The sequence below is a fragment of the Penaeus japonicus genome, unplaced genomic scaffold (assembly GCF_977035675.1).
Source record: "Penaeus japonicus unplaced genomic scaffold, GWHDUDI00000001_assembly GWHDUDI00000017, whole genome shotgun sequence".
NCBI classification, from domain to species: Eukaryota; Metazoa; Arthropoda; class Malacostraca; order Decapoda; family Penaeidae; genus Penaeus; species Penaeus japonicus.
Genome location: NW_028234419.1, coordinates 14,370,454 through 14,382,915, shown reverse-complemented (window position 1 = coordinate 14,382,915; position 12,462 = coordinate 14,370,454). Strand labels below are relative to the sequence as shown.

At 36.8% G+C, this 12,462-nt stretch overlaps 1 protein-coding gene across 1 annotated transcript in view; it reads right to left on the bottom strand.

The window, feature by feature from the left end:
* Positions 1–1,408: 1,408 nt before the first annotated feature.
* LOC122259236 (acid-sensing ion channel 1-like) overlaps positions 1,409–12,462 on the bottom strand; it is a 14,834-nt gene continuing 3,780 nt past the window's right edge. Inside the window, exons 4-11 of the mRNA XM_086545997.1 lie at positions 11,294–11,477; positions 10,798–10,997; positions 9,401–9,558; positions 8,411–8,600; positions 7,632–7,784; positions 6,103–6,223; positions 4,152–4,240; positions 1,409–2,871 (exon numbers count right to left, since the gene is read on the bottom strand). Of these exons, the coding sequence (XP_086402123.1) occupies positions 2,669–2,871; positions 4,152–4,240; positions 6,103–6,223; positions 7,632–7,784; positions 8,411–8,600; positions 9,401–9,558; positions 10,798–10,997; positions 11,294–11,477 (1,298 nt within the window). The 3' untranslated portion in view covers positions 1,409–2,668. The remainder of the gene's footprint in view (positions 2,872–4,151; positions 4,241–6,102; positions 6,224–7,631; positions 7,785–8,410; positions 8,601–9,400; positions 9,559–10,797; positions 10,998–11,293; positions 11,478–12,462) is intronic.

Below are 12,462 nucleotides of genomic sequence, written 5' to 3'. Positions count from 1 at the left end.
AGAGAAGTAGAGAAAGGTAAGAGAATTACTATCAAAGATGGCGGAATGATGGAGGGTTATACCTTACCTTAACTAGGGGTTATACCTTAAGACACGGTGATTCCAATGCGAAGACAAATTGAAGTTGTAAGAATGATTCAAGTTCAAAATTCTGTTGGTATGACAGTGATTATCTTTATTTACGAAATGAGGACAAAATGGTTCTATGGCGTAGGACTAGAAGATACACCAAATGATTTACATATGTTAAAATTACGGTTTTATTATGTATACAACTATATTTTTTTCTGAAATATAATTCCACAGTTGGTAATTAACCTTTACATTGATAAAAGTTATTTTTCAGATACATTATGTATTTTCAACAGTACATTTTTCAATGAAATATGATGTGCTTCATTACAAGCCTAAAACATACAGTATGTATATTGTGTATTGCAAACCATAGATATAGATGCAATTCTAGAAGTGACAACTGATATTAGATATATCATAACGTCGAGAGCAAACTTAACGTTTAACGTATATTTTCAACTCTAAATACAATAAACAAAACAATGAATCGACGAAACACAATTTTCGAACCCGGAAACGCATCCACCAGTAAACCTGAGCAAGCCCCTTTAAAGAGGCTGTTCAACCATTCGGCGAGAGAGGCCAAAGTCTTATCAATTAAGTAACAGCTGATCTATCGTCGCACACTCTATAAGACGTCCCTCCAATGAATCTAGATTAAAAGACAATCTCATTATTTCCCGCCTCATTTGGGGAGTCAAACTGTGCAAGTCGGACAATAAACGCTGCCGTTCTTTTGGAGCCATTTTAACAGCCTTTAAGGTCATTCTAGGTCGGTCCTACATCCGAAGGGGTGTTGTTTTAGGAGAGGGCTATACGGTGAGTGGTGCCGGGTGTGTATCTCTTCTTGTTTTGAATAGGATGTCGGTATCAATACTTTACCTACATATTTACTGTCTCTACTTTCGGATTCGTTCTTCTTTTCAGATATTCATCTGTCTCTCCCTCTCGTTCTCTTTATCTCTTTATCTCTCTCTCTCTCTCTAGCTGTATGTGTGCTTTTATTCAAGCATTATGCTTTTTAAATTTTAGGACTTTACATCTATTTATTTATTTTTTGCAAAAAAATGCACTTATGAAATTAACTTTTCAAGCAATTTCATTAATGAACGAAACAAATGCTCTAATTAATTCAAATGAAACCGAATAGTAGTATAACTCTTTTTTCAGTTCTTATCGCAGTGTATCGTATTATGTCGACTCTATTATAACCAGTTATATATCCTGTTGTATATTTTACTCGGTAATGCAGGATGACAAATATGTCTTTCCATGAAATAGATTAAAGTTATTTCTACAAGTATATATACACTTTTCGCCTTACATAAATCTGAGTTAAGTATTTACAAAACAAAACTGGTATTTGTTGATTTTTAAAACACGTTCAATAAATAAATTCTTTACAAAAATGAGGTCATTATCTTTTTATCTGCTTAACATTTTTGAGTTTCTAAGCCATTCCTATTCCTATTTTTGTTTGAAATACTTACAAAAAGGGCAATTGAAGTAAGAATGCTTTGAGTAACACTAAAAATAATGTTGATGTTCCTGTTATCATCGTTTAAGTTATCATTATTGTCAATCATTATGATTACTATTATTATCATGATTATCATTATCGTTATTACTGATATCGTTATTGTCATCATTATCATTATCATCATTACCATAGCCCTCATCCTCATTTTTATCATTATTACTATTATCACAATCATTATCATTGCCATGCCATTATTACTATTATCTTCAATATCAGCATTATCATAGTAGCAAGGGACATTATAGATGCATTATTACTACCATTTCTACCATTTACCATTATTGTTATTATTACTATTTCCATCAACATTATCATCATTACCATTATTCACATTATTATGATTATCATTTTTAGTGTTATCATTATTATCATTATTATTATGGTTATCATTACCATCATTATTATCATTGTTATCATTATGGTCATCATTAATGCCATCACCATTATAATATAATCACCATTATTAACATCAGTATCGTTATTGTTAACATTATTGTTGATATCATTACCATTACTATCACTACCATTAACATTATCATTATCATTATTCTCCCTAGCATTACTATTATCAGTAACATGATTACCATTGACACTATCATCGTTATAATGCTATTATCATTATCATTATCATCATTACTATCATTATCATTTTTATCGCTATCATCATTATTATTACTTCTATTATCCTTACCATCATTATTATTAGTATTATTACCATTATTATCCTCATTATCATTATAATTGTTATTCTTATTATTGTCATTATTACCATCATTATCATTATGCTAATTATTGTCATTTATATCATCATCTTGACTAATATTAACATATCCCTTATGATCAATAATGTTAGAATTAGTATAAAAAAGGTCACTACTACCATCATGAACATCATAATCACCATCACAAGCACAACCATCAATAGGGATTACAGTGTCATTAGTATTTTTTGCAGTCATCGATATCTATGGTGTATAATCATATTTCCCATCTCAACATGAAAAATACCCACCACCATTAACTACCCCATTATCCTCACTTCTAAAAACCCGATCACCATCCTACCCTCATCACATCACCCTTCACACCATCAGCTGGTTTCACCATCACCGTCGGCGCAACTTCTGACCTGCCCATCACTTTCTTCATCACTATCTTGAATAAGGCGTAACTCAGGGTGACGTTGTAAATGATGAACTCAATCCAGGTGATGAAACTGCTACCGAGACAGAGGCCCATGTAGCCACCCAAGGTACCTGCGTGGAAATTGAGAGTGGAATGGTTGTAGGGTTGGTTGGATGGGTGTTTGATGAGTCTGTTATGGTTGTTACGTGGACTGAAGGGTTGGTTGGATGGGTGTTTAACGAGTCTGTTATGGTTGTTGCGTGGACTGAAGGGCTGGAGGGATGGGTGTTTAACGAGTGTGTTATGGTTGTTGCGTGGACTGAAGGGCTGGAGGGATGGGTGTTTAACGAGTCTGTTATGGTTGTTGCGTGGACTGAAGGGTTGGTTGGATGGGTGTTTGATGAGTCTGTTATGGTTGTTGCGTGGACTGAAGGGTTGGTTGGATGGGTGTTTGATGAGTCTGTTATGGTTGTTACGTGGACTGAAGGGTTGGTTGGATGGGTGTTTGATGAGTCTGGTATGGTTGTTGAGTGGACTGAAGGGTTGGTTGGATGGGTGTTTGATGAGTCTGGTATGGTTGTTGAGTGGACTGAAGGGTTGGTTGGATGGGTGTTTGATGAGTCTGGTATGGTTGTTGAGTGGACTGAAGGGGTGGAGGGATGGGTGTTTGATGAGTCTGTTATGGTTGTTGCGTGGACTGAAGGGTTGGTTGGATGGGTGTTTAACGAGTCTGTTATGGTTGTTACGTGGACTGAAGGGCTGGATGTTGTTCTATCCGTTATGGTCGTTACATGGACTGAAGGGCTGAAGGGATTCATGTTGTAACTTTCAGTGGTCTATTGTTAAATCTATGGCAGCCTGTTATAGCAGTGAAAGTATTCTATCATAGTAGTCATAGTGGGCTCTCATAGATGTTATAACAGTTTATTATTACAGCTATGCAATCCAAAAGGATCCGGCTACAATAATTCTACCATAAAATCTAACATAGTTGTTACAGTAGTCTGTAATGGAGGTTTTAACAATTATTGTCTGATATACTAGTTGCAGCAGTTATACTGTATCTGCTATAGTACTTCTATTAGTACTTAGAGAAGTTTGTTATAATCTTTATAATAGTCACTATTACAACGCATGTTTTATTTGAGGAATATTCGGTTTGTAATTATTGATGCCATCACTGATCCTTATCATGTAATTACAATTCACATATGTTCCCATAACAGATCTCTTTCCCTACTAGCACTGAATTTAGACTTTATATTCAGTGCAGTAGATATGACTCCAGCGACGAACAGATGATCTAAAAGATGTTATAATAATCATAATCAAAATCAATCCCAAAAACTGGACTTCTAAAACGTTAACATGATGCCATCAACAACACAATCAACAACAGTCAACGACTCACTAATCAGCTCATCATAATTCATCCGATAGAGCTGGATGAGAGTGTAATCCAGGGAGGAGAAGTAGATGGTCACGGCAGCTATTCTGGACCTGCGGGAGTGAGAGGAAGGTCTTGCGTAAGTTGTATTGTGTATGTATATGCATGTCTCTATTTGTGTGTATACTTATATGCCTGTGTGTGTGTATGCGTACGTGTATGTGTATGTGTGTGTATGTGTCTATATATAAATGTGTTATGTATATGAATATATATTTGTATATGTATATATATGTATATATATATATATATATATATATATATATATATATATATATACATTATGTATATGTGTGTATGTGTATGTGTATGTGTATGTGTATGTATATATAAATTTATATATATGTATATATATATATATATATATAAATACACACACACATATATGTATATATATATACATAAATACATTGTTGTTATACATAACATACATACACACACACAAACACACACACACACACACACACATATATATATGTATATAAATATATATATATATATATATATATATATATATATATATATATATGAAAATGTAAGTTGTAAAAGAAACGTCAGTAAAAGGACAAGCAAGAGATTAGTTCGTTGAAAAAGATGAAATATGTGTTGACAGAAAAAAAAATAAGTAAACAAAAGTTAGAACTAACGTAAAATATGCATGAGGGTGAGAGTCAAGATAAAAGGATGTAAAAGAAAAAGAAGGAACGTGGAGAACCCGGAGAGGATGCCGAAAGATAAAGAGGAAAATAGATGTGAAGATAAGAATACACAACGAAGCAGGATGAATCAAGAGCCAAAGAGAAAACTGAACAACCGAGTGAAATGAAATGGAAAAAAATACACTCATTAATTACATGTCGACGTAAAAAAAAAGAAACAGACTATATCTAAAAAGTAGGAAGGGAGTGATGGAGACCGGAGAGTAATAAAAAGATAATAAGAAAACCGAAAAAAAATTCAACATAGGTAGAGCGCTCGGAGTAAGGGTCCTCAACCTGGAGCCATGAAGCCAATGAAATTCATGGGTTCGAATCCCGCCGTGGCCGTCTAAGGTACTTCAGCATTTTCAGATCAAATCTTCCTTCATATCACTAAGTTGAAATCCTTTCGTACAGTGGCCTTGTCTTAAAGCTATTACACAATTCATACGTAACCATAACTGAATCTGACAAGATGACGGATACTGATGCTCGCCTTGGAGATTATCATATATACGTCGGGAGCCGCGGAATAACAAAGGGGGGGGGGCACCGCGGGCTTAGAGGAACTGAGACTGAGCAGAAAAGGTTGAAGACTGTCAGCGTCGGTCAGACTACCTTGTACATATTCCAGGGCAGAGGAGACATTGGAAAGTTGAAAGGATATGAATTACACTACATAAAATGTTCAAGATACTGAGGGTAGATATGAGTGACTTCCTATCATCATGTAAATGATGAGAAAAGGTTGAATGGAAGAAAAATACATTATACATAGTTGCATCTTTTAACAAATCGATGCATGGTAAGTTCCACCCGGCATGCAAAAAAATAACTGACAGGTTTTCTACAGAGTACACCATTACTAACTGAGAAGTAAAAAAGTACATATAGAGTGAGAAGATAATCGGATCAGACACCTTTTGTCACAAAGGATTACATTAAAAGCGGTAGGACATAAACCATCACGACCATTAGGACTTTCGACAAGATGTATACACGTATTTTGTAGAACATGAAAATACCTTTTGAAAATGAAATGGTGATATTGTACGTGCTATTGTATGATCTATAGTTTGCGTAGAGGTAGGTAGACTCGCAAGAATGAAAACAAATGAATCAAAAATAAAACATTATACAGCAATACCTATAAATCCTCCAAAATTATACTCTACACTCCACCACCAAGACATGGCTAAGGCCTTTCTCTTACTTACGTGTTGTCGTTCATATCCTGACGAAGCACATCCAACAGACTTGGCTCAATGGGAGACGTGGTGACGGTGTAATCATACTGATAGTGGCGACACACCCTCTTGTCATGGCACTGATTGTGTACTGGAACGCAGTGTTACAAGTTACGATGGTGTGATACATTTTCATGAATGATTATATGGCAACGGATTTTTTTCTAAAGAATTCTAATGTTTATTCTATTATTCCCCGTTTTTTTTTTTTTTTTTTTTTTTTTTTTAACTAATGACGGTAATCTATACTAACTGCTTCACTCCTCTTACATTTCCCAAATTTAATTTCAAACATCAATGGACAACAAAAACGGAGTCTGGACTACCATCGAATGCATGGCGTAATCGGATCAATTATAGTACTTCTTTCATAATCTTGCTTTTTCTCTTACATTACAGGAACGGGCGAATATTGATCTCTCTATCTATCCATATATCACTCTATCTATCTATCCGCATGATTATATATCTATTCATTAAACAAACTATCTATTTATCTTTTTTTCTCTTTCCCTCTCTCTCTCTCTCTCTCTCTCTCTCTCTCTTTCTCTTCCTCTCTCTCTTTCTCACTTTATCCCTCTCGCTTTCTCTCTCTCTCTCTCTCTCTCTCTCTCTCTCTCTCTCTCTCTCTCAAACATACACACTCTCACACTCTCACTCTCTCTTTCTCTTCCTCTCTCTCTTTCTCACTTTATCTCTCACGCCTTCTCTCTCTCTCTCTCTCTCTCTCTCTCTCTCTCTCTCTCTCTCTCTCTCTCTCTCTCTCGCTGCCACAACACAGTCGTTCACTATTGACTAGCCGTCACATCCCAACAAGACATCATTAGAGTAAAGGATGGCAACTTACATATCGTACATTACTTACAAATGCTGGAATGTCAAGATAGCCGCTTATATAATTAGATGTGATACATTTGAAATTACGATAGAGCGGGATAGCATCTTGAGTACTTAAATACATAGACAATATTCAGATAGGAATATAGCAGGAGCGAAACTTGAATATTTTTGTGATGCGGACACAGTGGAAGGACAACTTCAACAGCAAGATTAAAAGAAGAACAGGATAGTAAGATATACAGATATACATACTCATCACTAATAAATTAAAGACAAAAAATGCAGGGTAGTAATTCAAGCATAGACAAAGTGATTATAGATCAGATACTTGGAAAACGAAGAAGACAGAATCTTCAAAGAAAGGAGAGAAACGAGACCAAATAAGATTTTTAAAAATCTTTTATCGAATCAAAAAGACAGAAAGATATCGATACTTACAATATTTACTTGATGTTTATATAAAGCTGAATAACAATTTAAACCCAGGATACCTATTGAAGTGATTATACAATACTTCAAATACAACAGGAAGACAAATCAAATATTCAAAATAGAAACACCAGAATAGGAATTCACATAACAAAATCCTCACACACACAAATGGACAACTCGAACATTTAGAATAACAAGCTGACAACAAAACGCCGAGACAAACTCACTCTCCTCAATACAGCGTCTTGTGTCGGCGAGAAAATGCGCGTCCTCAGCTTTCGAAGACGATTTCTCGAAAGCGTTCGTTCTCATGAACCTGCTCAGCTCGATGAATACTGTACTGTAGCAGCTGTTTGTTTCGTTCAGAGTGCAGATCGGGGCTGTAGTGTAGAGGGTGGAGGGTTGGGAGAGAGAGGAAGCAAAGATGAGTAAATAGTTATAGTGGTGGGTAGAGGAAGATGATTCATCAGGAAAGGATGGTTATGATGTACTGTATGAATGGCTATAGTTTTTTTTTTTTTTTGACGTTCTTGCATTTTTCTCTTTTGAAGATTTTTATTTATTGATCTTTTGCATGATTGCCGGTTTATTCAAATCTTGTCTTCTTTTATTTATCTCAATCGATCTGTCTACGTCTATTTGTATTGGTAGCCATACGCCCGTGTGGGTGAGTGGCTGTATACTTGTGTGTGTGTGTGTGTGTGTTTGAGTGAATGTGTGTGTGTGTGTGTGTGTGTGTGTGTGCGTGTGTGTGTGTGAGTGAGTATGTGGATGAGAAAACAATCTATGCAATGGCAGACAAAAACACCATACACAAAGTAGGCTTACAGAAAGATGAAAAGTGAATCTCGCAGGCTTTCCAAATTGTTGTCCCTCTTCCAATAAAAACCTACTTCGACCATAAGCGTATCTTTTCTACCATGTGTGACCATGTTTACCAAGACCTCAACCAGCTCACCTCCGACGCCAAAAAAAAAATGGCCCCCAGAGACCCCCGTCCACTCACCGTCCCGAAGCGTCATCCCGTAGAGCGAGCAGCCACACAGCTTCAGGAAACAGTGGAGGACGATGCGGTCGAAGCAGTTGATGTTGGTGTCGAGGATGGCGTCGACATCCTGGCGGGGGTCGAGTCGGTGGGCGGGGATGCACGGCGGCTCCCACACGTCGACGACCGTCTTCACTCGCTCCTCGTTGATCTGCGGGCGGCCCGGGGATCAGGGGGAGGGGGGAGGGGGGAAGGGGGGCGTTAGGTACTCGGGGGAGTGGGGGTCGTTGTCGGGGCTACGCTTTGATGGGGATGGAAGTGTGTGTTTTGTTTGTTTGTTTGTGTTTTTTTTTTTTAATGGGGGGTATAGTTGTGTTTGTGGAGGGGGGTGGGGGTAAGTATGTGTGTGTGTGTGTGTGTGTGTGTGTGTCTGAGCGCTCGTGTGAATAACCTCGAAGGTATCTGATCATTTTCATTAAAAGACACTAAAGTCGCCAAATACAAACTCAAAACAATTTGAAACAAGATTTTTTTTTTACCTACAAGCCTTTGAAAGAAATATCTTATGACAAATATTCTCAATATATCAATCTACGCTTTTACCTACCAATAACACAAAAATACACATCAAACCAACAAAGCATTTCAAAAGAATATGAATGGAATATAATAAAAAAAAACACGGAATCAATAAACAATAAACAATACAAACCAGGAAGAGAAAGAGCGTAGGATAACAGACAAAATAAGTAATTCCGTGTTGCCTTCATTAAAAATATTGCACCAAAAGCAATATACATGAACTAAGCAATGAATAATAAACAAAAAGAATTGCCAAACGTATAAATAAGCAGAAAATAATAAGAATGTTAAATACAGAATAGCACATGAAACAGACAACAATGCTATGAAATAAACACACAGTAACTACAAAACCAAAACAAACTCAAATAAAACTCAAATTCAAAGAAACAACAATGTCTCCATGTAACTCTCTCCATGACCTCTGACCTCGGTGAGTTGAAGGGCGATGGAAGTGAGCGTGTGAGGGGTCAGAGTGGTGCTCTCAGATGCCACGGCGAAGCTCGGGTAGGTCACGTTGTTGGTCACGGTGACCTGAAGTCCGTCCTTCATAGTCTGGGTCATGTCGAGGATGTGCCTGGACAGCTCTGGTCATACGGAGAGGGGTCAGGTTGTATATTCATGCGAAGATTGTATATACAAACACACTTATGTATACACACACACATATATATATGCGTGTGTGTGTGTGTGTGTGCGTGTGCGTGTGTGTGTGCGCGTGCGTGTGTGCGTGCATGTGTATGTGTTTGTATTTATAAGTATATCTAAATATTCATCTAACTATTTTTATATCAATCTAATATACATGTTTGTCAGGAAGAGTGGGGAGTTTCAAAGCAGGGCTCCTTTGCTACTTTATATGTTTAATTCGGAGCTTTTTATTCAGATCAATAATTGACAGGTATCCAGTGCAGGAGCGATTCAATAATCTACCCAATCAGTAAGAGCCAAGACACACACACGCAATCTCGCTCCTTTCTAGAGAATGGAGGCGGAGGGTGGGTGGCATCAGTAGATAGCTTGTATACAGAGGCAAATAGATGTGAACTAACAGACAGGGAAATTCTGAGGCTCAATTTATAGAATATGCTGTGTATACATAGCATGTTTTCAAAATTATGTCAAGCTTTAAACGAAAAAATAGATAATTGATCTTTTACAAATTTCGGTGTCCTGCCTTCTCTGTCAGCGAGTGTCTTGACCACCATTCATCATTTTATTTCTAAAATATAACATAACTACATAATCGGAAACCTATAACAAATATCAAAATATACATATCACGTGTTGTAATCAAACTCCACACGAACATTTACGACAAGTGCAAAGTAATCATGCACCAGGATTCGCGTCACTATCAGAAAGTGAATATATGCCCCTGGTAATATATTTATTACCCTGCGATTACAATCCAACGATACTTTTGTCGATTGCATAACAAGAAAACATGCAATTGTTGAAACGGTTTAAATAAGACTTCACCTCGTTTTGCCATACGCTCTATCTGGTGTAAAAAAAAAAAACATTCACACAGGCACAAACATGCAGAGAGAAAGAGAGAGAGTCTATGCATATAGTGAGTGGACATAACTGAATAGACACTGCGGTAACTGCTTGTCAACCGGCACTTTATATATATTCAAATAAAATATTTGAAAAAAACACGGTATACATACATACATACATATATATATATATATATATATATATATATATATATATATATATATATATATACATATATGTATTTACGTATGTATATTATCTATTTATCTACCTATCCATATATCCATAAGCTTATATGTCTTCTGCCAAGACTATCTCACCTGGTGTGTCATCCTCAGGAATCCTCATGTACAGGCTCAAGCCCATGTAATCTCCGTTCAATGTCTGTCGAAAATTGGGATGAGAGATGTACATGTAACACAGACCCATCCGGGTCTCTATCGGCTCGTAGTGTTGGCAGCAGTCCTGGTTTCTAAGGTAGTAGTAGTTATACATACAGCTCGTGATCAGTTCTTCGCACCTGTTGGCGAATGTGAAATCGGGTGCGGTGACCAAGGGGTATCATCAGTGGTAGAATATGTTGATGTGGAGTGCATTTTCGAGGAATATATTCTATCCTTTTGTGTTTTGTTCTGCTTGTGGAAGGTGTGATCTATCAGTTCTTCCTCTCTCCAGTTCGTTCTAGCTCTGGCTCTCGCTCTGGCTCTCGCTCTGAGCATCCCTCTGGCTAATATCCCCGTGACTCACTTTACATCTCTATATCTCAGACTAACACACACACACACACACACACGAAGAAGACCTCGATGTACCCACGTATAGGACAGAGCCTTGATGAGTTCCGGCAAGGTCATGCCATGTCGTACGAGGAGGTCGTGGATAGTGCTGTGAGCTCGCTGGACAACGGCCAGGTCCTCCTCACTCATGTTCCTCTTGGTGATGATAGGGTTGCCGGCCATGAGCATCAAGTAGCTGGAGGCGTTGCTGTCGAGGCCGTAGTCTGGGGGAGGAAGGAGGAGGGAGATGGCTAGTGGTTCGTCTTCTGTTTTTCGCTTTGTTTTGTTTTTGTGCTCTCCCTCTCCTTCCTCTTCGTTCGTTCTTTCTCTCTCTCTCTCTCTCTCTCTCTCTCTCTCGCTCTCTCTCTCTCTCTCTCTCTTTCTCTCTCTCTCGCTCTCTCGCTCGCTTGCTCGCCAAAACAGTCCAGCCAATCAGTCGTAATCAATAGAGAAAATCAAGTTAGAGATGAAACACGTATTATTGTTCATGGCATTTGTTCTGTTCTAATTAATCATGAATTCCATGTGAATTCATTTGAAACAAACATATTAAGTTTTTTTTTATAACATGAGGTGAATTATTTAACAAAATATCATATGAAAAATTTTGTTTCTATTGAAGTTCTATAAAACGTAGTGATAATTATACATGAATTGCAGAGGTAATCTGATTTTTTCTTTTTTTTTAATGTTTTGATGAAATTGATATGGTTTGTATTGTCTTTATAAAGGGAGGCTTACTTATCACAGACATTTGGTATCTGAAATAGCTGTACTAAACCTTTATGTATTGCCCAAAATGAAAATAATATCATACCTCTGTTTTAAGGTTTTTTTTCTTTTAATCTGATACAGCTGTATTGGAAGCTACATAAAAAAAAATGTCTTTTTTCTTACTACACTTCGTATTTTGAACATCCACTCCGTTCGAGATTTTTGAACAGGAAAGTGGGTCAATAACACGCAACGTCCGCAAGACATTTTAATCTTCCGGATTGTCGTTAAAACCAAAGAACCAAAATATAGTATAGTACATGGATGAATAGTAAAAATCTATAATATATAGAACTATATATCTTACAATATATGTATATATATACCATATATATTTATACATGATACTATATATAAGCTATCTATAATATATACATGCACATATATATGTATGTATATATATATGTAATACACAAATGAATAGTATAAATCCAT